Here is a 22936-nt window from a genome sequence, read left to right on the forward strand (position 1 = left end):
ATACTTTGGCCTCATTGTATACATAGCAGTGGGCTTCAGAGAATTGAAATGTAACGTGTTAATCACTTGTGACAGCCAGCCTGTCCACGCCCTCGTAGCCGCCCCTAGCTGCGCGCTGTCCGGCGTTGATTTGCCGCTGCGCCGCGGTGTCATGGCGCCCAATACAAATGTATCCGCCTCACCTGGCATTCGGGTCCTCAGAGTGTGTCGCAGCAGCGTCGGAGCTCTCATGCTCGTGCTCGTGCTAAATTGCTACAGTGAGCCGCATCGTCCTCGTCCGTAGCGAAAGCGTCCTGCTCGGCAACGCACCCTCTCGTTCCTCCGTGAACCGGACCCTGGAGGCACTCCACTCCTCTCCTCTCTTTCCGTGTCAACGCTGTCCCCTGGATTTCCCTCCTGGCTTGATCTCCTCCAGGAGACGGATTCCCCTCGGGGAGACAGACTGACTGACCGACTGACTGTCGCTCCCAGGTACCGAGTTGTGTTTTTTTTCCCCTCTTCCGCAATAGGGTTTTTTTTCGTTCCTACTCGGCCTGGTGTTTTTTGTTTCCCCGGAAACGGTGGTTATTTTTTCTCTCTCACGAAGAAGAGTTTTTTTCCCCTTTCAAAATAAACTGCAGAGTAAACTGCGCAAACAAACCGAACTCTATTGTTGCTGTCTGTTGTATTGTTGTTGATATTGTGCCAATACAGCTGTTTTGTGTTACATTTTGTGTTGCATTGAGTGTTGGTTATTATTGGTTTATTAGTTTTTCGGGGTTTTAGGGAATATATATTTATATACATATACACATTTATATCTATATATATATATAAATATATTTCCTTTGTGTGGTTTTGGTGAAGTAAATTAACAGTGGGTACGACAAAACAAAGACTGACAAACAAACAAAACATATCTTACTACCAGGAGAGAGACCTGGTTGGCACCCCCTAAAGACCCCCCCACTAAAACTCCTACCGAAACCGTCACATAAAAAAGTGGCACCCCAGATGGGACCCTCAAAATAAACCAAAACCAAACCAAACAACAACAACAACACAAAAAAAAAAGGAGAACCTTGTGCTTAAAGGAGCAACCAACCCAAAAGCAAATAAACACACAAAAGCAACTGTGTCAAGTGTGGAGAGGATTTATTGTGAACAAAAGGAGAACAAAGGAAACAAAATGGCCACTCACTACCACATCTTGCCTGAAATAGATGGCTCCCTGGAGCCCAACGCTGCTCAGGAGTCGCCCCTCACGTCCCATTCTTTGCTGGACATGGACCTCACCGTACAACCTGACCTCGCAGCGCTTTTAATTCCCCAAAACTTGGACCGCACTGTCATTCCCCCTCTGGCCCAAGCCTCTGATTCTGGGATTCAGCAGCAGCTGAAACAGCTGACAGAGGATGGACGTCGCCACCAGCAGGAGCTAAGGGAAAACGTGAAACAAATGTCAGCACAAATCAACACAAATGCTGAACGAGCAACAGAAACCCTAACTGATCTGATACATGAGCAACAGGTTAACGTTTTCAAGCACATGGACCAACAGTTTGAGTACATGCGGGCACAATTCAATGCAGCTCTTGGTTGGAGGTTAAAACATCATTACACAGAACTGCTAAAGGGGATCTTCATTCCACTTTCACCCCTGTGGCAAGACGCCATCACTCACCTGCAGGGGGAGCTATCCTGCTGCAAGGACACCATGAAAGCCCTGACAGAGGAGGTGACTGCAATTAAAATTTCCACCTCCTTTGAGCATGCCAGTGTTCAGACCCAGCCACCGGCCCCACCAGCTCCCATCAGTCCGACACCGACTACACTCACTGCTCATCCAGACTTGCAGGCGGTAGATTTTGAGTCGCCTGGTGGATCCAGCATACAAGGAGAAACAAAGAGCAGGTTGTGGGACCATGTCCTGTCAGATTACAATTCCCTACATTTGGAGGATTGAACGACCCTCTCAGATCCCCTTCAGTACTGGAGCGATGTGAGGATTTCTTGGCCCTTAACCCCCTCACTGATGAGGAGCTCATTGCCACTCTGAGGAACTGTGCTCCATGGGACTGCGAGGGACTGGTGGGATGTAGCCCGCCTCAAAGTCCAGACCTGGGGAGGTTTTCAGGTGCAATTCCGGGCTGCATTTCTGTCTGAAGATTATGAAGACGAGTTAGCCGAAAGAGTGCGCAACAGAGTTCAGACTGAAGGAGAAAGTGTTCGGGACTTTGCATACATGTACCAGGCCCTGTGTAAGCGCTGGAAACCCCACATTGAAGAGGACGAAATCATTAAGTTAATTTTGAAGAATCTAAACCCACAGCTTGCCAGTCAGCTGAGGAGCAGCCGAGTCACCTCCGTGGATGAGCTTGTCCGTCTGGGTCAGCAACTCGAAAAGGACCGGGAGAACCAGCTGCAGTATGAACAGAGGAAAGCATTAAAGAAACCCCCATCAAAACCTGCTGCATCTGACCCCACTGTACCGCCCCCTTCCAGAGAGAACCCTGGGAGACAGAACCAGCCCAGCCATAACCGACCCCCCCAAGTTTACTGTTGGCGCTGTAGAGGAAGCCACGCCCCAGCCTCTTGTCCCCAGTTTAACCAAAACAGAGCTTCGTCTTCCCCTAGATCCCAGCAGCAGCAATCAGACAAACCCTCATATAATCACGGAGCTCATGCCACCCTCGGATCCCTTGTCCCCCATACTCACTCTGCAGCAGCCACCCCTACATCCTCCCCTGACAGTACTCTTCCCTGCCAGCTGATGGTGCCATTGAGCATTGGGACCCTGGAAAGGAGCTGCCATCCTGGACACCGGTTCCTCCTACACCCTCATTAATGAGAGTGTGTGGGCAGGAGTCAAAAGGCCACAGGATGCGATGAAGCCCTGGACGAGGGGACCTCTCTACCTGGCAGATGGAGAGGGACGACAGCCATTAGGATGGAGTGAGATGACTCTCACCATCCAGACTCAATCAATAACCTTACCCTGCGTTATCCTGCCTGTCCACAGCCTCGCTTTTCCTGCAGTAGTCGGGCTCAACTTCATTTACTTCTCCGGCCTGCAGTTTGACGTCTCTGACAGTCGCTACTGGTTTAAAACTAACAAGAAGCGCCAGTATCAGTTTCTGCGAGATTCCCCAGCAAGACCAAATGTAGAGCATCAATCTCAACTTGCCTTTTTCTCTGCTGTGGCTCCTGTTGATCTGGTACCTCTGCCGCCTTGCCATGACCTCCTGGAGACCGCCATCAGCCGAGCTTCCCTGGATGAGTTTGGAAAGATTCAGTTGTTGTGTCAAATACAGAGAAACTCTGAAGTCTGTACCTCGGCACTTGGCAGTACTAACGTGCTCACACACAAAATTTATCTTACACAGGACGTGCCCATCAAACAGAAACCTTATCGTGTATCCCCAACCAAACTTCAAATCATTTAAAGAACAAGTGGAGGAGATGTTGGAGAAGGATATCATTGAGCCATCCATCTCACCGTATGGAGCTTCCGGTTGTTTTTGGTGGCCGAAAAAAGAACGACCCAAAACCAAGGTTCTGCGTCGACTACGGAAGCTGAACACAGCCACACAGACTGACGCCTATCCTTTGCCCAACATCCAAGAGATTTTGGAATCCCTGGCCGGAGCTGTTGTTTTCACTACCTTGGACCTCAACAGTGGCTACTGGCAGGTGGAGATGGAACTCAGCAGCAAGGAAAAGACAGCCTTCGTCTGCCCTTTTGGCCTTTATCAATTCAAGGTGATGCCGTTCGGGCTCAAAAACGCCCCTGCAACCTTTCAACGGCTGATGGAGCTCGTTCTGGCGGATCTACGAGGGAAAATCTGTTTTGTATATCTGGATGATATCATCATTTATTCAACGACATTTGAACAACACAGTTATGACCTGCAAGCTGTTTTGGATAAGCTGAAAGAAGCTAACCTCACAGTCAACATGAAGAAGAGTCAGTTCTTCCGGACCTCCCTGAAGTTTCTTGGCCATGTTGTTTCCGCCGCTGGAGTTGAAGTGGACGCTGAGAAGACACAAGCCGTGCAAGACTTCCCCATCCCACAAACCATCAAGGAGCTCCAAAGGTTTCTTGGGATGGCGGGTTGGTATCATCGGTTTGTGCCAAATTTTTCCCAGTGTGACCGAGCCACTCAATGCTCTTAAGCGGAAAGGAGCCAAGTTCATCTGGACTGCTTCATGTCAGGCAGCTTTTGAGGCCCTGAAGGAACTCCTGATTTCTCCCCCAGTACTGGGACATCCTGACTTCACCCTCCCTTTTATCGTCTATACTGATGCAAGTGACATTGGGTTGGGAGCTGTTCTAGCTCAGCAGACTGGACTGGGGACGGAACAGGTGATCGCCTTCGCCAGCCGGACCTTAAATCAGGCGGAGAGGAATTACTCCACCACCGAGCAGGAGTGTCTTGCTGTGATCTGGGCCCTAGAGAAATGGCGGTATTATTTGGATGGCAGACATTTCACCGTGGTGACAGATCACTCTTCCCTCGTCTGGGTTTTCAAAACCAACAAGCCCAGCACTCGGCTGATCCGGTGGACCCTTCGGCTTCAGGAATTTTCCTTCACTGTGGAATATCGTAAAGGAAAATACAATACCGTCCCTGACGCACTATCCCGGGCCCCTGTAGATGCTCTTCCACAGTCTCCTGCCACCTGTGCTGTCGTGCTGCGCTCCAAGAGGGATACGACCAAGCACCTCCAGGTTACAGATGAGGCCATCTGGAAAGCCCAGCAGGAGGATACCGATATCCACCGCCTGTATGAGAAAATCACGGACACAGGAGAAGTGCATGAAACACAGACCACCAAGTTTACAATTTTGGAGGATAAAGTGTATAGAGTGGTGCAGTTACCTCACAAAACCTTGTACCAAGTATACATCCCTTCTTCACTCCGCCCACAGCTACTCCAACACTACCACAATGACCCCCTGTCTGGCCATCTTGGGAGATATAAAACCTACAAAAGGCTGCAAGCTCTGGTGTATTGGCCCAGGATGAGTATGGACGTGAGGGATCATGTGCGGTGTTGCCAGGTCTGCCAGCTTCACAAACCTGAGAACAGAAAACCCCCAGGCAAACTCCAGCAAACCATGGTGCACGAACCCTGGGAAATGCTCGGAGTTGACCTAATGGGCCCTTTTCCTCGGAGCTCCACTGGCAACCTCTACCTTATTGTGTTTGTGGACTACTTTACCAGATGGGTCGAAATGTTTCCCCTTCGGACAGCCACTGCAGAGACAGTGTCCCAGGTTCTCCGGAAGGAGATCCTGACTCGCTGGGGGGTTCCCACCTACATCCTGTCCGACCAAGGCCCGCAGTTCATGTCCTCTGTCTTCGACGACATCTGTGAGCGATGGAACCTCCAGCGGAAGAGGACCTCACCTTACCACCCGCAGACGAACCTGACAGAAAGGATCAAACCGCAACCTCAAAGCTATGATCGCTTCCTATGTGGGGGAGAAGCACAAAGTTGGGACAGATATCTACCTGAATTCCGTTTCGCACTAAACTCCGCGTGTGCACGAAGCAACCGGAGTTACCCCTGCAGAGCTCAACCTCAGCCGTTGTCTGAAGGGACCCATGGACGCTGAGCTGAGTCCCCAGCTGTGTGGTCCAGACTCCCTTGCCTACACCACAGCAAGCCAGCTTGCGGAGCTGCGGGAACTCGTGAAATGCAACCTGGAAAAGGCGAGGAAACGACAAAAACAAAACTATGATAAAGGAAGAAGAGAAAGGAAATCTCACACTGAAATGATCGTGTTTGTTTGTTGCGTACTCACCCTTACTCGAGAGCTGACAAGTCCTTCACTGCCAAATTGGCTCCTCGCTGGAAAGGCCCGTACCGTGTCACCAGGAAGGTTGGACCTTTAAATTTTGAAGTTGTCCTGGAGGACACTGGAGAGGACCTCCGCATTGTCAATGTGGCCCAACTTAAGCCTTGTTATCCCCTGGCTGAAGAGGTGGACAGGAAGCAGCGTCAACGACTCCTGGACATCTTCCAGCAGGACAGTGACGAGGAGGATTTTCCTGGTTTCCCCACCTCCGTTTGTGAACGAGGGAGGAAGGAAAAAGTAAGCCCTCCTACGTGCAGGCTTCCCTCAGGGGGGGAGGAGTGTGACAGCCAGCCTGTCCACGCCCTCGTAGCCGCCCCTAGCTGCGCGCTGTCCGGCGTTGATTTGCCGCTGCGCCGCGGTGTCATGGCGCCCAATACAAATGTATCCGCCTCACCTGGCAATTCGGGTCCTCAGAGTGTGTGTCGCAGCAGCGTCGGAGCTCTCATGCTCGTGCTCGTGCTAAATTGCTACAGTGAGCCGCATCGTCCTCGTCCGTAGCGAAAGCGTCCTGCTCGGCAACGCACCCTCTCGTTCTCGTGAACCGGACCCTGGAGGCACTCCACTCCTCTCCTCTCTTCCGTGTCAACGCTGTCCCCTGGATTTCCCTCCTGCTTGATCTCCTCCAGGAGACGGATTCCCTCGGGGAGAACAGACTGACTGACCGACTGACTGTCGCTCCCAGGTACCGAGTTGTGTTTTTTTTCCCCTCTTCCGCAATAGGGTTTTTTTTCGTTCCTACTCGGCCTGGTGTTTTTTGTTTCCCCGGAAACGGTGGTTATTTTTTCTCTCTCACGAAGAAGAGTTTTTTTCCCCTTTCAAAATAAACTGCAGAGTAAACTGCGCAAACAAACCGAACTCTATTGTTGCTGTCTGTTGTATTGTTGTTGATATTGTGCCAATACAGCTGTTTTGTGTTACATTTTGTGTTGCATTGAGTGTTGGTTATTATTGGTTTATTAGTTTTTCGGGGTTTTAGGGAATATATATTTATATACATATACACATTTATATCTATATATATATATAAATATATTTCCTTTGTGTGGTTTTGGTGAAGTAAATTAACAGTGGGTACGACAAAACAAAGACTGACAAACAAACAAAACATATCTTACTACCAGGAGAGAGACCTGGTTGGCACCCCCTAAAGACCCCCCCACTAAAACTCCTACCGAAACCGTCACACACTGACTGTGAATGTCATGTGACAAATAAATCGAGGGAATAAAAACAAAAGGCTTCTCTGTGTGATCCTTAAAACTCTGAGTAAGATGTAGGCTAAATGAAGCATAAAATAAGTCTCTAAAACTCACTAACAGTTGTGTCTCCAGAAAACTAAGTTAACTTCAGGCATATGCTCATGAACATTGTCAGCAATTATTTCTCATCTTAATCTTTCTGTTCTTGTCCTCTGTAGGCTATTTAGACTTTGAACACTGATGTGTTAAGTTGAATTTGTTGAATTGTAGAAAACAACTAGCCTGACAGGTTATAGTCTCAGTTTTGACATGAAGTGTGATTTTTGTTTTCTTCTCCACCTATTTTATTTGAATGATCTTATGGTTGAAATTATTTTTTTATTTTCATAGGCCTCTTTAAAAATGTCTGAATGAAAGAAAAGATGCCTATAAAGGCCTATCCCTATTTTTCTGTCTTGTCCCCAGTGGCCCCTAAGATTCCTGATCCACAGGTTTGGAAGGCACTGCTCCACAGTCAAATGTGGTTTTAGAACAACAGTAGCCGACTCTCAACTTGTTTGGTTCATTTTAAAGAAAGACTGAGCCATGTTTGAATGGTAGTGTAGCCTATGTTGAAATTTATAAGCACATGCAGTTTGTGCTCTGGTCTGTCTTGGCCAGGGACACTTTTGCAATCAGTGTCCACAGAAATAGGCTACAGGTCCGATTTGTAAATAAATAGCAGAATAACTCCTCTCCCCTCTTTGATTCCCACTGACCCCACGGGAGCTCCACTTCATTCAGTTGTGTAGCCCTTTCCAGGAAACCATCTCGGAGCTCGCTCCCCGGACCTGTCCGCTGTCTAGAAGGTCTGGAGTGATCCACACGGAATGCGTCCCGGGGCGGTCCCGCACGTCATCGGACTCTTTCGGCTTTTTCCGGCGCACATCGGTCGCGGGGCTAGCCAAGCCGATTAGCCTGCTACCACCACCACCGGCTAATGTTTGGAGGAATATTTAATGATAGCTGACTTGGGGTGGATGATACAGATAGTGTAGAAAAATGGCGGACGTCGAGGGACAAGGAACCTGCTCAGCGGTCCCTCCGTTGCCTCACCCTTCCTCTCGTAACGGCTCCGGTAGCGGGAGCGGTAACGTTACACCGGGCACCGGCGGCAGCTGCCAGACGGCAACCACCGTTACTTCAGGCCCACGGCTTGTTCGGATAGTGAAGTCTGACTCGGGCTATGGTTTCAATGTCCGGGGACAAGTTAGCGAAGGAGGGCAACTTCGGAGCATTAACGGGGAACTGTACGCTCCGCTGCAGCATGTGAGCGCCGTCCTACCGGGAGGAGCCGCCGACCGAGCCGGCATCTCCAAGGGGGACCGGATTCTTGAGGTGTAAGTAGCTGCTACTGTCTTAGCCTGACTAAAAAGCACAGCAAGCTACAAATGAGTGGTTCATTTGGGGGGAATGGTTGTTGTCATAGCGAACCGTTGCAAGCAGGACATGTGAGCATCACCCCCTGTCCGTCTGTCTGTCTGTCTGTCTGTCTGACTGGCTGCTTGGGCCGGGGTCGGCCACCAGGATCCGGGGTGTGTAGGCACCACCATCACCCTGGTCCTCCTGCAGGGCAGAGCAGCCGCTCGTCCTCATGAAAGGACTGTCTGTCCGTGTGTGTCACAGAGGACAGATCCAGGCATCATTAGGGATTCCTGTCACATTGAAACCTATTCCTCTCGACCAGCATGCCAAACATCCTCAAGGCGTCCCTTGTACACATCCATATCATCCTGACCAGATGCAGTGTCAAGTATTCCTGCATCACATCACGTCGAGGATGGCTTGCTGTGTGTTAACATGCATTACAAAGGTTATACCGAGTCATTGCACTGAGTTTGGTAAATTCATCACATGCGTTGTTGATGTTACTTATCAGTTTGCAATGACATTTTGTGTGTGTGTGTGTGTGTGTGTGGAGGGGAGGTGCATGTAGGATGGTTGTCCTCACTGGCACCTTAGTATGCATGCAGATGGTTTGCTGATGTTGGGCTCTGTTGCTATGGAGAGCAACGTGCAGCATACAGCATCAGCACCAGTACTGGCGCTTCAGTAGGATGTCTGACTGTGTGTATGTGTGGAATAAGGTGATGCAGAAAGGGAGGGATGCCTTCAGTTCAATTCTGATTGGCTTCGCTCTCTAAAAATTCACTGTCTCATTGGCTGGCTTTTGCACACTGCTTTGTTAATGGATGGTCTGCAGTAACCTGGCAGTTTGTTGACCCCATTATTTCTGTATGCTTGTGTGCAAGCATGTGGATGTATGTAGGTGCTTGCTTTGTATACTATATACATAGGAAAGCATATAATTCTTCCCTCTATTAGCTACTTTGGTCAACATCGTCCATAATTAATGCAGCCTCAGTGTGCACTCCTGGTAATGCTTTACTCTCCTCATTTGGGACTGCCTCATCTGCTCTCCCAGGTTTTGCATACAATAAAAAAGACATGCCCAAATGAAGCTGGATTGTTACAGATTCATTGTTTTTATTCATCTGATGGTTTGTGTGAAGCCTTTCTGCTTTCTTGTCAAAGCACAGCATGTACACAATAACTAAGTGTACACACAGTGGAGTGCCTGCATATCGGCTGCAGTGGTATACAGCCTCTGCTATTGTCAATGCAATCAATACTTCTTTGCACATTTACAAACAACGCCAGCTTCCCAGACTTTGATGCAGAATAATCCATTCAGTTTCCTGCTTCATTATAGAGGCATCAACACATAATAATATAAATGTACTAATATACATGTAATGTGCAATGATAGACAGTCAGAACAACACTCCTCTCCTTATTTACCCTTTCAATTAACTGCTTGTGTATGTGTGCATCTTTTCCTATGCACGTGAAACTATGTGTGCATGTTAAGAGTATGGAAAACACTTATCTCCTCATCAGTGATATGAGGAAATAAATGAATTATTACCTTGAATTGTAAAGACGGGGGGAAAAATGACTCTGAGACACATAGGAAAATGTCCCTTTAAAACACTTTATCATGCTCGGTAGTGCTGATAGTGCAAGAGCAAAGGCCACTACATCATGTGATAATAATATAGTCATAAAGCTGCTGGAATGAGAGAGCAGCCAAAGTGCTTAGTCTGTGTTTTTTGCTAAGGGTGACGCTTGCTGTTTTTTCTACTACACCTGCAAGATGGCTTTATTATTGCCTCACTCCTCCCCTATTCTCCTTTGCATATTTATATCTATATCATACCTGATCAACACCAGTTCCAGATTTGTAATTTGGGGTCCAGTTCAGAGGACATCCATTTGTCTGATTGTATAGCTCATTTGTAGATGTTTCTTGTCTTTGTGTTATTAGAGAGCTTGTGTCCACTGAGCTTTAGCCTTCTGTTACCCTGCCAATATAAGCTGTGCTGTCACGTAATGACTGACATAACAGATCAGCTGTCAGTCACTGGTTCTATCCGAAGCACTTCCTGTCCCAAATTGTCTGTGTTCCCGCGCACTGTTGGATTTTATGCCTGGAACAGCAACTTGTCGATTCATCCATACAACAGGAGTGCTTGGCCACATTTATGAGAGATACATATAAATTATAGGCCTACTGATTGTACAAAATCAAAGTCTGTTTACTGTACATGTTTTAGGAAGTGCTACTGTGTACATTGTGTAAAGCCTTGATCGTCACCAGAGGGAGCTGTGTCAAGTCTCAGCATCTGTTGTGGCTAAAGACCACAAGTTGCACAAGTCTAAAAATGTTAATGTTATCTGGCAGCGTGGAGTTACTGAGTTTACCAGACGTCTGTAACTTGCTCTTCATCTCTGCTCGAGGCTAACCTGAGGCTACATAACACTAGTTTAGTTGCATTGTTTGCAATTTACCCAACTTATTTTGGCAGGACAAGGAAGAAGAATCTAAAAAGTCTTTGATCATCTCTGATTCTGCAACAATGATTTTGACTCATTTGACTCCTAATCAGTGAGCAGGACTTTGTCACTAAATTCACTTGCTACCCACTGCCTCCTTAATAGCTGGCGCTAGAGGCATTGTGTTCTCCGTCTGTATGTTGTATTGTCATGAACACAATGAGTCTAAAGGGAATTTCTTCATTCAGTTGAGCTCAGAAATGAACTGATTTAAATATGATGGTCAAAGGTCAAAAACATGACCGCACAAAACACATGTTTTGCCATAACTCACTACTTTATATGTTTATTATGATACAAGGCTTTCACATGAAGTGACATTATATCAATGTATCAACTTTACTGTGACTTCTAATGTTCTGCAAAAACAGCTTTGTTCTAGCAATTTCCTAGAAAGGGAAAATTGTGACTTATGGCAGAGGCATACATCCGCAAGACAGTAATTGTAGTTCACTGCTCAAGGATGTGATCCCTCACTGGTTTCCCACTAGTAGTCATTGCCAATAGGATCCATTGTACATTGTCCACCTCAGTGGAATCATGAGAGAGAGACAGGAAAACATTTGTTGAGCTCATAGCTGACTGTCTACATTAACAAAATGTGAATACTCTAGGATCATATGATTAGGATAACGATACACAAACCCTTCATCTACCATTATATCCCTAATAAGCTATCAAACAATGTGGTATTTGGCAACATGAACATGGCTTAGCTGACCAATTAGATTTGAAAACTATGTTTTGTCTGTTTGAACAGTCGAAAATATATGTTTGCAGCATTTTAGTGCATATACTAATATAAGAAGCCAGCACATTTTAACACAAGGGTCTATCTTTATTCCACTCAAAATTTTTGTTAATTGTTTCTCCCAAGGTATTGCCTGGGTTGTATTTAATTTGTTCAAATAACATTTGAGGCACAGCTGTTTTCTTTGTTCTTAAGAACAGTTTGTCCAGCTTTGTATTCACGTTAATGTTTGCAAGCTGTTTGTTACACAGAAATCCATTACATTCTAAAATAATGTTTCTAAACTCATTGAAGTGTTAGAAAAATGGTTAATAGGATGAATCGTGCCGCCGCTGCAGCTGCTGTAACTTCCCTGCGCGAGTGGGAACATCATGAACTCCAGAGACTGAGCTCCAGCCCGGTACCGGTAATGATGGCAGTGGCACCGGCAACAAATTCACATCTGTACTTCTCTGGGAAAGACACAGTAGCAGCAGACAGTTGCTCTATTCAACCAGAGTACCAGTAACTACCGCAAATCCCACAAAGTGTTGCTTTAAATCAGTCCAATACCAGCTACAGCCTCAAGTGTGCCATAAATACGAACAATGAAAGTACTACCCTTATTTAGAATTAGGTATTCTATTCAAATAAAGAAAGAGTGATGTCAGTATATAATCAGTTGTGCTCATCTCTTTGTCCATTTGACAGAAATGGAGTGAATGTAGAGGGAGCGACCCATAAGCAGGTGGTTGACCTGATCCGGGCCGGGGAGAGAGAGCTGGTGCTGGCTGTGCTGCCCGTCCCGCCGCAGGAGGCCGACTGTTTGGATCCCGGGGATGACGGCTCCGCTCAGTCCTGCTACGACTACTCTGACAAACAGGCCGTCCCCATTTCTGTGCCCAGCTACAAACACACCGAGCTCAACCAGGAAAAGTTTGTGGTGGGTGAACTTTTGGATCGATGACTAATTGGGGGGAGGGGATGGATTTGAGATGATAATCCGATGAAGTGAAAGCTGAAATCAGAGGACCGGTCAGTGGATAGGTGTTGCATAAAAAAGAACAGGATGAAAAAAAGAAAAATCACGTCAACATAGCGAGTAATAATTGCTGTGATAGTAAAATATTTTTATTTGAAAACCAATTTAACTTTAATTTAATTTAACTGTCTGTCCTTGCTTTGCATTCATGTCCATCGCTGTCTTTCTCTGCCTTAACTGCCCCATTCTCTCATTCCAGGTATATAATGTGTACATGGCAGGCAGGCAGCTGTGCTCCAAGCGCTACCGGGAGTTTGTGATCCTACACCAAAATCTTAAACGGGAGTTTGTCAACTTTACATTCCCCAAGCTGCCGGGGAAGTGGCCATTTTCCCTCTCAGAGCAGCAGCTGGATGCACGACGCAGAGGCCTGGAAGAATACTTAGAGAAAGGTGAGGGGAAAAACCTTGAAGAGCAGGGTAATTAAAGTGAAGTAATCTTCTTCATCTCTGAATTATATTATGTGTTCTCCAGTGTGCTCTGTACGGGTAATTGGAGAAAGTGACATCATGCAGGAGTTCCTGTCTGAATCAGATGAGGTAAGATCTAAAAACCTATTTGTGTCTGTTTTTGCAGCCCTCTGTCTGTGACTCACTACAGATTGTCTCTCCCTCTCATGACCTAGAATTATAATGGCGTGTCGGATGTGGAGTTGAGAATAGCCATGCCGGATAAAACCACGCTCACTGTCAGAGTTCGCAAAAACTCCACTACAGACCAGGTTTACCAGGTAAACACAAACACAGGGCTGTATAACTATTCACCATTGGAAATGTGACATTATTATTACAGTCATCTTGCATGTGCTTTACCCTGTTTCCCATTTTCACCCTCTCTCCCCCTGTCTCTGTGTCTTCCAGGCTGTGGTTATGAAACTAGGGACGGACAGTGTAACAGCCAGCTACTTTGCTCTGTTTGAAGTCATCAACCACACCTTCGGTCAGTAGAACATCAAACTGAAGCATGAGTTTGTGTGATTGCTCGTGCTTTTTTCCACACTAAAAATGTCTTCCATGTTTGCCAGAAACACAACACATATTTGAGCTTCAGTTGTGGCAAATGTTGACTAATGAGTGAGCAGCAGAGAGTATTATTTGTTGTAACTGCATGTTTGTTTGTTTTTTTGCTTGAGTGTCATGAGTCAAGAGTGCAAGCCGTCCTTTTCACAATAGTCTGAAATTAAAACTCAAGTAAAGTTCCTTTTGCAAATATATGTTCTTTTTATTTATCAACAACTCAAGGGCAGTGTGGTGCAAGGTTGTGTCAGTTTTTCTATTAAAGAGGGCAACTGAATGCAGCTATATCAAAAGTTATTATCAACCCATGTAGCAACTCTGTGAACTCTGAGCTGTGTTTGTTACTGCAAGGACAGAAGCAGTGGTACAGCAGCCGATAAAACAGAAGTAGATGATATTTTGCACAAAGGTCGCAGGAGGTCAAAGTTAGTTCTTTCAGGCAAAGAACAGCTCAAGTTAAGCATGTTTTATCCCTCAGTGATGTGGAGGACAGCCATGGGATTCTTCTCAGTAAAAAAAATGGAAGGCGAATCACTCGTCTTCTCGTCTTTTCCCACTGGTTACCTTCCTGTCTCAGAGTTCACTTTAAAAGATGTGTTTCCTTATAATTAATGTTATATCACTGATATTTTAGTAGCACACTTTGAACATGCAGATAAAACATTGGGCTCTAATTTCGTACCAGGCGCAAGGTGGCGCAGCCTGCGCAGTGCTAATTTTGTTCGGTGCAACGCCGCGCGCAGCCAATTTGGGATTTGGCAGACCGAGGTGCGCTGAGATGGGTGAGGCGGCGCAGTAGGGGGAGGTGTTGACAGATTCAGCTTGACGCAGTGACAGTTTCGTGTCAAAAGGCTGCGCCGATGGTGCATTGAAGGTTCGCCAACTCCGACCTGGTCTACTCTCAGCGCAAGGCAGACCGCAGCCGGTCTAGTGGTAGTTTGGCTGACCAGCACACAGTGCGCACACGTGACCAAAACCTCACAGGCAGTTTTCCAGAATGTCAGGCACATTTAAATGCAATAAATAATCACAACAACCACTATTCAATGTAACTATCTGAATCAGCACATACATTTGTATTTATGTCGATTGTCCCATCACATCTGATGTCAGATCAAAGGCGTTTGGCACACGTAATGGAAACTCAACCTGACTGGATTAACAGAGCTGAAACTGTGATTCAAATCAAATCAACTTTATTTATATGGCTCTTTTCATACGACTGAGTAGCACAAAGGGCCTCACAGAGAATAAAAACAAAAAACCATGAACACAAAGAAAAACCATGAAAACCCAAACCTCCCATCCCCACAAATATACACACAGCGATACACAAATACATACACACTCAGACACATACATAGCCATACGCACAGACATACACACACATACACATACACCCACACACATACACTATTGCTGAGGAGACATGGCTGGGCACCGAGATCTGACTAACAAACTAACTAAAAACTAAAAACAAACATCAGCTAACCACAAACAGCCTAGGCATCAGATAGTGAGGTATATATATATACACTCAGTGATGCGACCTTTATGCAGAGATGCTTCTGATTTCATCCCTGTTACGCATGGTATTTGTTTGTGATCTGTTGTGATCTGTGCAGTGCACACTACTCACCTTTGTTACACAGGGTTTAAATATAGGTTACTAAATGTGAGTGTCTTTATTAGTGGAAAATATTTTCACTGGGTAACAGTTCTCAGTGTATCAGGGCAAAACCTGATTGACGATATTAGTAACCTCCTCCCATACTATTTTTGCTTCATCGGCCCGTGGAGATCTGTTTGCGTTACCATATATTTTCCCATCGTGAGGTTGAACCTCCCGGACCAAAACATCAATTTCCTCCTGGAAAAAGTTTGGCCGTTTGGTGTCGCTGGACACACCCCGGCACACCTGGTCTTCAAAATTAGAGCCCATTGTCTGAAACATTGAAAATGCATTTGTATTTTTTTATAGAGAATGATTTTAAATATTTGACATGCATATCTAATTTTCTTGCTCCCTCTCTTTTTCTCTCCCTTTCCTCTTCAGTGCGTAAGCTTGCTCCCAACGAGTTCCCCCACAAACTGTATGTACAGAACTATACCTCAGCCATCCCAGGAACCTGCCTCACCCTGCGCAAGTGGCTCTTCACGACAGAAGAAGAAATTCTGCTCAATGACAACCAGCTTGCTGTCAACTACTTCTTTCACCAGGTATGAGCATGTGTCGGCCTTACTTTATGGTGAATATGGTTCTAGTTTCGTAGACCAGGCGCAAGCGAGGCACAGCGCAGGTGCGCCGCGCCAACTAGGTGTGTCCATGCGCATTGCGCATTTTGCAAGTTTTGTGTGCCACGCACCCCGGTGCAAGTATTCCTCTTTCCCACCTCCGTCCCTCCTATAGGTGCAAGTGGGAAAGAAGGAGGGGAGAAGGCGTGAGTGGGTTTAACATAGCCGAGTCACATCTTCTCCAATCAAATGAGCTCCTCTCCTCACCTTTAAATGCGCTGCAGGCGAGGCACACTGCAATTCTATATTGAATAGTGGTTGTTGTGATTATTTATTACACTGAAATGTGCCTGACATTTTGGAAACCTGGCTGTGTGGTTTTGGTACATGTGCGCACTGTACGCCCGTCAGCCAAACTACCACTGCACGGGCTGCACTCCGCCTTGCACCGAAAGTAGACCAGGTTGGAGCTGGCAAGCTTTCAGCGCACCTTTGGCGCAGCCTTTTGGCACGAAACTGTCACTGCTGTGTGTGTGTTTTTTTTGTTTTGTTTTGTTTTTTTAACCCTGTTTCTGTTTCTGTCTTTACAGGCTGTGGATGATGTAAAGAAAGGCTTCATCAAAGCTGAGCAGAAGTCGTACCAGCTGCAAAAGCTGGCAGAGCAGAAGAAGATGTCCATGGTCAGTCTCTCACATGGCTACGTTCCCAAATAGCTTACACAACACAGTTCAGCATCTTATGTCATCCTTCCTCACATACCTGTTCAGTATCCCTTCACTGTGAGTGATATAACATGATGGTTAAGGTGCGGTGCTTTGTGTGGGTGGAGATAGTCAATTAGCATGCGGGTCGACTGGACTGCCACACACCTTCATTATTGCTGGGCATAGAGAAGAGAGTTATTTTCTGTCTGAAAACATAAAATAAATTAGCCTAACTTTGGAGAGATCAAACCCAGAAGATGAATACTCGCACAATATTTAGCCTGCAGAGGATTACTAAGGCGACTGCAGAACTACATCTTGTAATATAAAGTCAGTAAACAAACACTGTCTTAGATTATGTCTCCTCTGGTTCTTTCTCTGTCAGTATCTGAGTTTATTGAGGAGCTGCGAGGGCTACAACGAGATTATATTCCCCCACTGTTCGTGCGACTCCCGACGTAAAGGCCACGTCATCACAGCCATCAGCATTCACCACTTCAAGCTGCACGCCTGCACCGAGGAAGGGACGCTGGAGGCAAGGCCGACTCTTTGTCAGTGTGTTTGATTTTTTTTGTGTGCATGTTATGAAGGCAGTGTGATAAAGCTTCAGTGTTGTCGTTGCAGAACCAAGTGATCGCATTTGACTGGGGGGAGATGCAGAGGTGGGACACGGATGAAGAGGGCATGGCCTTCTGTTTTGAATATGCGCGGGGAGAGAAGAAACCGCGCTGGGTCAAGATATTTACACCTTATGTGAGTGTCACACAAACACATGTGATATAAGCATTCTAGTGAAGATTGAGCTCATTTAGTCATCAACTAAAACTAAAGAAACCCATGGGGGAAACAAAAACGGAAATCTATTTTTAGTTGAGGTAATCTCCCTGTTGAAACAGTTGTGTGTTTAGTTTTGTTTTACAATAAATTACATAACCAGCTGACAGCCAGTCCTTCTGCCTACAATGTGCAGAATAGCTTTTGGGTTAGGAGCATGGATACACAGTATCAAAATCCCCAACGCATTCCACCAGAACCTGCTTAATTTCACTTTAAATTAATAAAAATGGCCGAGTCGCTCTGTGCAGAGAGACTCTAGGAAGTTAATGGACCCAGCCAAGAAGTAGTCCTGCACATAACACCTATTTACACTGACACAAGAGCAGTATTGATCGTCTCATGTTTGTATTTGTCAGAAAGGAGACTAACATATTTTCCAAAATGTTCCTTGCTTGTATGAATCTATATTCACGTTTCTGTTGTACAGTTTAACTACATGCACGAGTGCTTCGAGAGAGTCTTCTGTGAGCTGAAGTGGAGGAAGGAGGTGAGGACAGTCTACTTTCTTACTCACCAACCTTCTCTATTCAAAGCCATTTACTTGTGGCCTTTACTCATTGCTGCCGTGTGTGTCTGTGTGCAGGTGGAAGACGAGGCCACAGACAAGGACAATAAGAACTGCAGTAAAGATGGTATGTGTGGCAAGGTAAGGCTTTGCCTGCCTCTGTCCAGTCTGTGACCCAGCAATAGACTGGGTCACTTGCTCTGTTTTCTGACTCTGAGTTTGTGTCTCGGTTTCTGTTCTCCTGATTGCTTTTTCCTGTTGCAGAATATTTTCCAGCTGCTGAGGCACAGAAGGGATGGAGGCACCTAGGAAGGGAGATCGTTACCTCTTAACTACGCACCATCATCATCAACCCTGCTCAGTTTTGGCCCTCATTCAGCCCTACACCCAGCAACGTTCAGCTATTAACTACACGGTCATCATTTACACTCCGTCAACTACAACCTGATACATGCAAACCAACAAACATCTGCAAATGAAAGAAAATCAAATTGAAAAAACTGAAGCATAAAAAGCTTATACACACACGAACCAGGAACTCTTGAATCTAGCACACCATAATCATGCATTAAGCAGAGCACTGTCAAAAAGAAATGAAGCATCTACAGACTTGAAGTCACAGATTCAAGCAGGCCAATTTTCTCTCATTGGCAGGGACTCGAAGTGGAATGTGACATGCAAACAAGGAGGCTTTGGGCCTCCTCTAAAAGTGGTCCCACTTGGACAAGAAAGCAGAAGCGCATAAGGAATCCATGGTGGACTAACAAGGGAATGTGAAAGCTGCTAGTGCTTTCACAGGGGAACACAGATAGCTCTGAACAGCAATACTAAAGGTTGACCACAGGGAGACACTGCACTTCTCAATTGATGTGTTAGAATAGCAGTGTCTTTAACAATGTGTGCAGGAAGGGAGGGGCCTTGAATGCAAGGGGCCAAACGGAGTAAAGCCCTCAGAATGTAAGTCATAGCTGAACATACATCAATTTCCATCTGTTTGGCGCTAAATCTACATTTATAAAAGAAAAATATTATCATTGTAATATGGCAGATGAGAGAATGTAGAGAGAAACAGACATTTTGTAAGGACTTTCTTTAGAGGCCTGGGTACACATAGCAGACAGCTGTGATGGTTGAACACGTGAGCAAGAACATGTTAAACTTTAGACTAATGTTGCACTTTATCCAACAGTATTAACAACCTCCAGATGTGGGAAATGTAACCTAAGAAGCAGGTAGTGGGCATAATGCTGGAAGAAGCCAGGTCTTATTTAGTTTACGTTTATGTTTGACTGACGACAATTTTAATAACACACTGCATCATCAAATGGCGAATGTGGACCCAGGCATTAAACTTTTATGTATGTGTAATAGTTATATACGCAAACACACACACATATACATATATATTATACATGCAGCCGTTTAGAGAGCAGCAGTGATGTGGAGCACTGACCAGTCAGGTGACAGCGTAGTACACTGTGTGTATTACCTAGGCAGAACAGTAGGGGTCCTCCTCTTCCTTCCTGCTCTCTGGCTGCCAGTGATTATTTTGTTCCTGAGAGTTCTCACAGGATTTATACCAGGCCTGTAATTCAAACAGACTTTTCTCACAGTGCTATTTATCTCTGCAGCTGGTGTGCTCCTGTACTGTCATGCACTCCAGATTCAGGTTTAGTGGGATGATGATGATTTCTGAGAAGAATAAGAAAAAAAAAGAGCCACTTGCACCCTCTGTCAACAAGATGAATAAAAAGACCACACTCATTGACTAAAGGCTTTGTAGCAACTGATCACATAACTACAGTGTAATATAATAAACGCTTTAAATGAACCCAGATTCCTAGATTAATATAATATTGAAATTCTGATATTGCAATACTGACTTATTATGGTCATTAATTACATCTATAACACTGACACTGTAATTCTTACCTCATCCTGCAGATATTACTAGTTCACTTGCTACAAGCTTTTATGAGATGAGCCCTCCTATTAGGGCTGGGCAATGTTGTGCACATCGTTATCATGTTAGTAAGGGGTTAAGGAATTTTTTTTTCCCCAAATGAGAAAACTGTGTAACACTTCACAGTTGATTTATGCAGAAGCACATGCAAAATTATCAAATTAATGATAAAAGCAAAGACATTTCTTCTACTGCCATGCACTGGGTGAGACCAAACTTCAAATTTGCAAAAGAAAAACTACACCAACTAATTTTCTAATGACTTTTTAACTTAAGCTTGCTCTGATTCATTAAGTTGAGCCACAGTTGCAAAATGATAACCTAATGATGGTTATGTGATTATGATATGAAGCCATTAAATGTCAACAAGTAATTATATTCAATTACCACATGGCCCTAAATCGGTAATGAGAATATTAACAGTATTTTTGTTACTTGCAAGAAAAGAGTCAAAGATCAGCATCAGTGGCTCTCACTAAGAGCTGCTGCTTGTGATGATGGTGTTGTTCTAAAAAGCCAAGTAGGGTGATTAATGAGCTTCAGCAGACCTTGGTAGATGTGTAAAAGAGGTCTAATTGAATGTGTTAAGGCTCGAATTGAGCAACTGAGTGCGTGATCCTAAAGGCCGGACACATTTCCCAGGACTCCTGTCTGTTCAGTGAAGCATGTCTGAAGCAGTCGATTGTCTGACTGTGTGCATCGTCTGATCCGCCCACCATACAGGCGCGTGCTCTCTTTGGCTCACCTCTCTCTCATTCTCTCGCCAGTCCAGAGTCAGTTGCATTATTTATATCAGTAAGATACAATGTTAAATTCTGCATCTCTGTCGTTGAGTTTTTTCACCTTGATATTGTTTGGCTTTCAAGGAGACACGGAAAAGAGAAGAGAGATTGAAAACCCTGCAGGTTCTTTTGACATGTTGAAATGTACAAAAAAAAAAAGTGTTTGGTTACGTCGCTTACTGTAATAAATTGTAACATATTCTTTTAAATAAACTGATTTATTGATGCAAATTTTGAGTTTTTTTTGTTCCAGACTTGATGTTGTATGTTGAAACCTGAAGCAGCAGCAGTGTGTGTGGGAGCTGATTGCCTCAAATCGTGACAGTACAGTACAGTAACCCCCACCACCACCAGTGAGTAGAGTGTGATTTATCCTCTAAAAGATTATTTCACACTTGCTCTTCTGCTCCCCCTTCATGTCCGTTTTCCGTCTTCCTCTCCTCATTACCTTTCTCTTCTCTCCCCAGCTCCTGTGTCTTTTAATGAGATCTGGGAGACAATTACCCAACAGGCAGTGAAATGGCCGTTTTATATCGACTTGCATTGATTGTGTGCACCTGGTAATTAATAGGTATTGAATGTTGGTGGTGTGGGATATAATGCTGGGACATCTGAATTTTGAATAGCCAAGACTTCTCTCTGGAGACGATTTGAAAATGATCAGTGTCTCACTAAAAACTTCAATGGGAGAAGTTGCAGTGAAGCTACGAATATAAGTCAAGGAAAAGTAATGTCCCCAAATCAAACAAACAAAAAAAAGACTTTGATGTTTAATTGAAACTAAAATTGGTGAAATATGAGATGTGTGAAATGTGAGGATGGGACAGTCTCAGTTTAGTTTGTTCACGCTGCAGGATGTCTACTTCTACCAGTGGATTTTCTACTGTTTCCTCCAACATTGCAAAAACACTGGCAACCTGTGGGATGTCCCTATTCCTTTTCTCACTGTTAAAGTGTGAAAGGCTGAGCCACCAGATAAAGCACATAATTGTTGTATTATTATGTAGTCAGATATTTCTTTTCATTTCAGTAGTTCTTTGACATTTTTAAATGAAACTCTATTAACACACAACACCACACTGGCTCAGGTATTATTACTCCCCTCTTTTATATTCTCACCCTCTCTTGTTTTTCTTCCGCATGAGCAAACACAATACAGAGCTGGCAGCGCTGCACAGACAGCAGTGGTGTCAGTGAACGGTGGGATGTGTGTGTGAGAGAGAGAGTGTCAGGGAACTTCAGGAGTGTGTGTGGTCAGTGCATTAGGTCTGCAGCAGGGTCTGTATTTAGCTTGATGTGTGAGCGGGTCTGTGTTCACGCTGCTCTATGTGTATGTGGACGCATTTGTGAGTGTGTGTGTACATATTTTTGCGACAACTGCAGCCACACATGGCGCTGGCCCCTTGATGCCAAAGACACGTTTCCTTCTGCACCTTGCTCTCCTGCTCCGTTTGCTTGGGTGGGTTTGCTTTTTCCCCTGAACAAACAGCTCTGGCTGAGCTGTCGACACGGAGCAGGTGGACCACTGAGTTTCTGGAGGAGGAGGAGGAGGAGGAGGAGGAAGAGGAGGAGGAGGAGGAGAGTATCTCAGATTTATTACCTGAGCTGTATTGCATCTCTCAGCAGCCTCCTCGAGGAATACACACAAAATAAGAGCTCACTATAACATTGAAATGTAATGGTGAATTGCTCCGGTACTTCCATACTGGCACATTCTGTACTTAACGATGAAGCTGTTTAAAGCCAAATGAATATCCTCAGGGCTGAGGGTTTGGAGAGCAGCTGTGCCAATACACCAATTAGCAGGATTCAATCATCATAAGGTGTTTGCATTATTTCATAGTCAATCATGTTACATGGGACTGTTTGCCAAGATTAAAAGCACAAATTTGATAAAGACACCCTCTGCCAGTTCAGAATATCTGCCCAGTCACCCCTAAATGCTGCTCTGAGTACAGTTTAAAGGCAGCAGCATCCCAGGAGAGGAGGAGGCGGGGATTCAGTCCTCTCCCTCCTCCCTCTCCTCCTCTCCCTCTCTCATTAATGAGCAATCAGTTAAAAACTTTATTGGTCCCAATTGGCTTTCTCAGCACATTTTGCCCCCTCCTCTGTTTCTCTCAACCATGCACCTTGTTCTGCCCA

At 45.3% G+C, this 22936-nt stretch overlaps 1 protein-coding gene across 1 annotated transcript; it reads left to right on the plus strand.

The window, feature by feature from the left end:
• Positions 1–7922: 7922 nt before the first annotated feature.
• snx27b (sorting nexin 27b) lies at positions 7923–19419 on the plus strand. The gene is made up of 13 exons (XM_085801306.1): positions 7923–8423; positions 12422–12653; positions 12952–13144; positions 13227–13291; positions 13378–13482; positions 13613–13691; positions 15825–15988; positions 16594–16683; positions 17093–17242; positions 17332–17460; positions 17972–18031; positions 18128–18176; positions 18314–19419. The coding sequence occupies exons 1-13, from the start codon at positions 8086–8088 to the stop codon at positions 18379–18381; spliced, it is 1722 nt and encodes a 573-aa protein (XP_085657432.1). The 5' UTR covers positions 7923–8085; the 3' UTR covers positions 18382–19419.
• The last annotated feature ends 3517 nt before the right edge of the window (positions 19420–22936 follow it).

Source organism: Trachurus japonicus, chromosome 16 (genome assembly GCF_045865225.1).
Source record: "Trachurus japonicus isolate A0001 chromosome 16, Traja_1.0".
NCBI lineage: Eukaryota > Metazoa > Chordata > Actinopteri > Carangiformes > Carangidae > Trachurus > Trachurus japonicus.

Coding starts and splice junctions, on each gene's coding strand:
- snx27b (XM_085801306.1), top strand. CDS start 8,086: ATGGCGGACGTCGAGGGACAAGGAACCTGCTCAGCGGTCCCTCCGTTG. Junction 13,692..15,824: donor AGTCATCAACCACACCTTCG/GTCAGTAGAACA, acceptor TTTCCTCTTCAG/TGCGTAAGCTTGCTCCCAAC. Junction 17,461..17,971: donor TCAAGATATTTACACCTTAT/GTGAGTGTCACA, acceptor TCTGTTGTACAG/TTTAACTACATGCACGAGTG.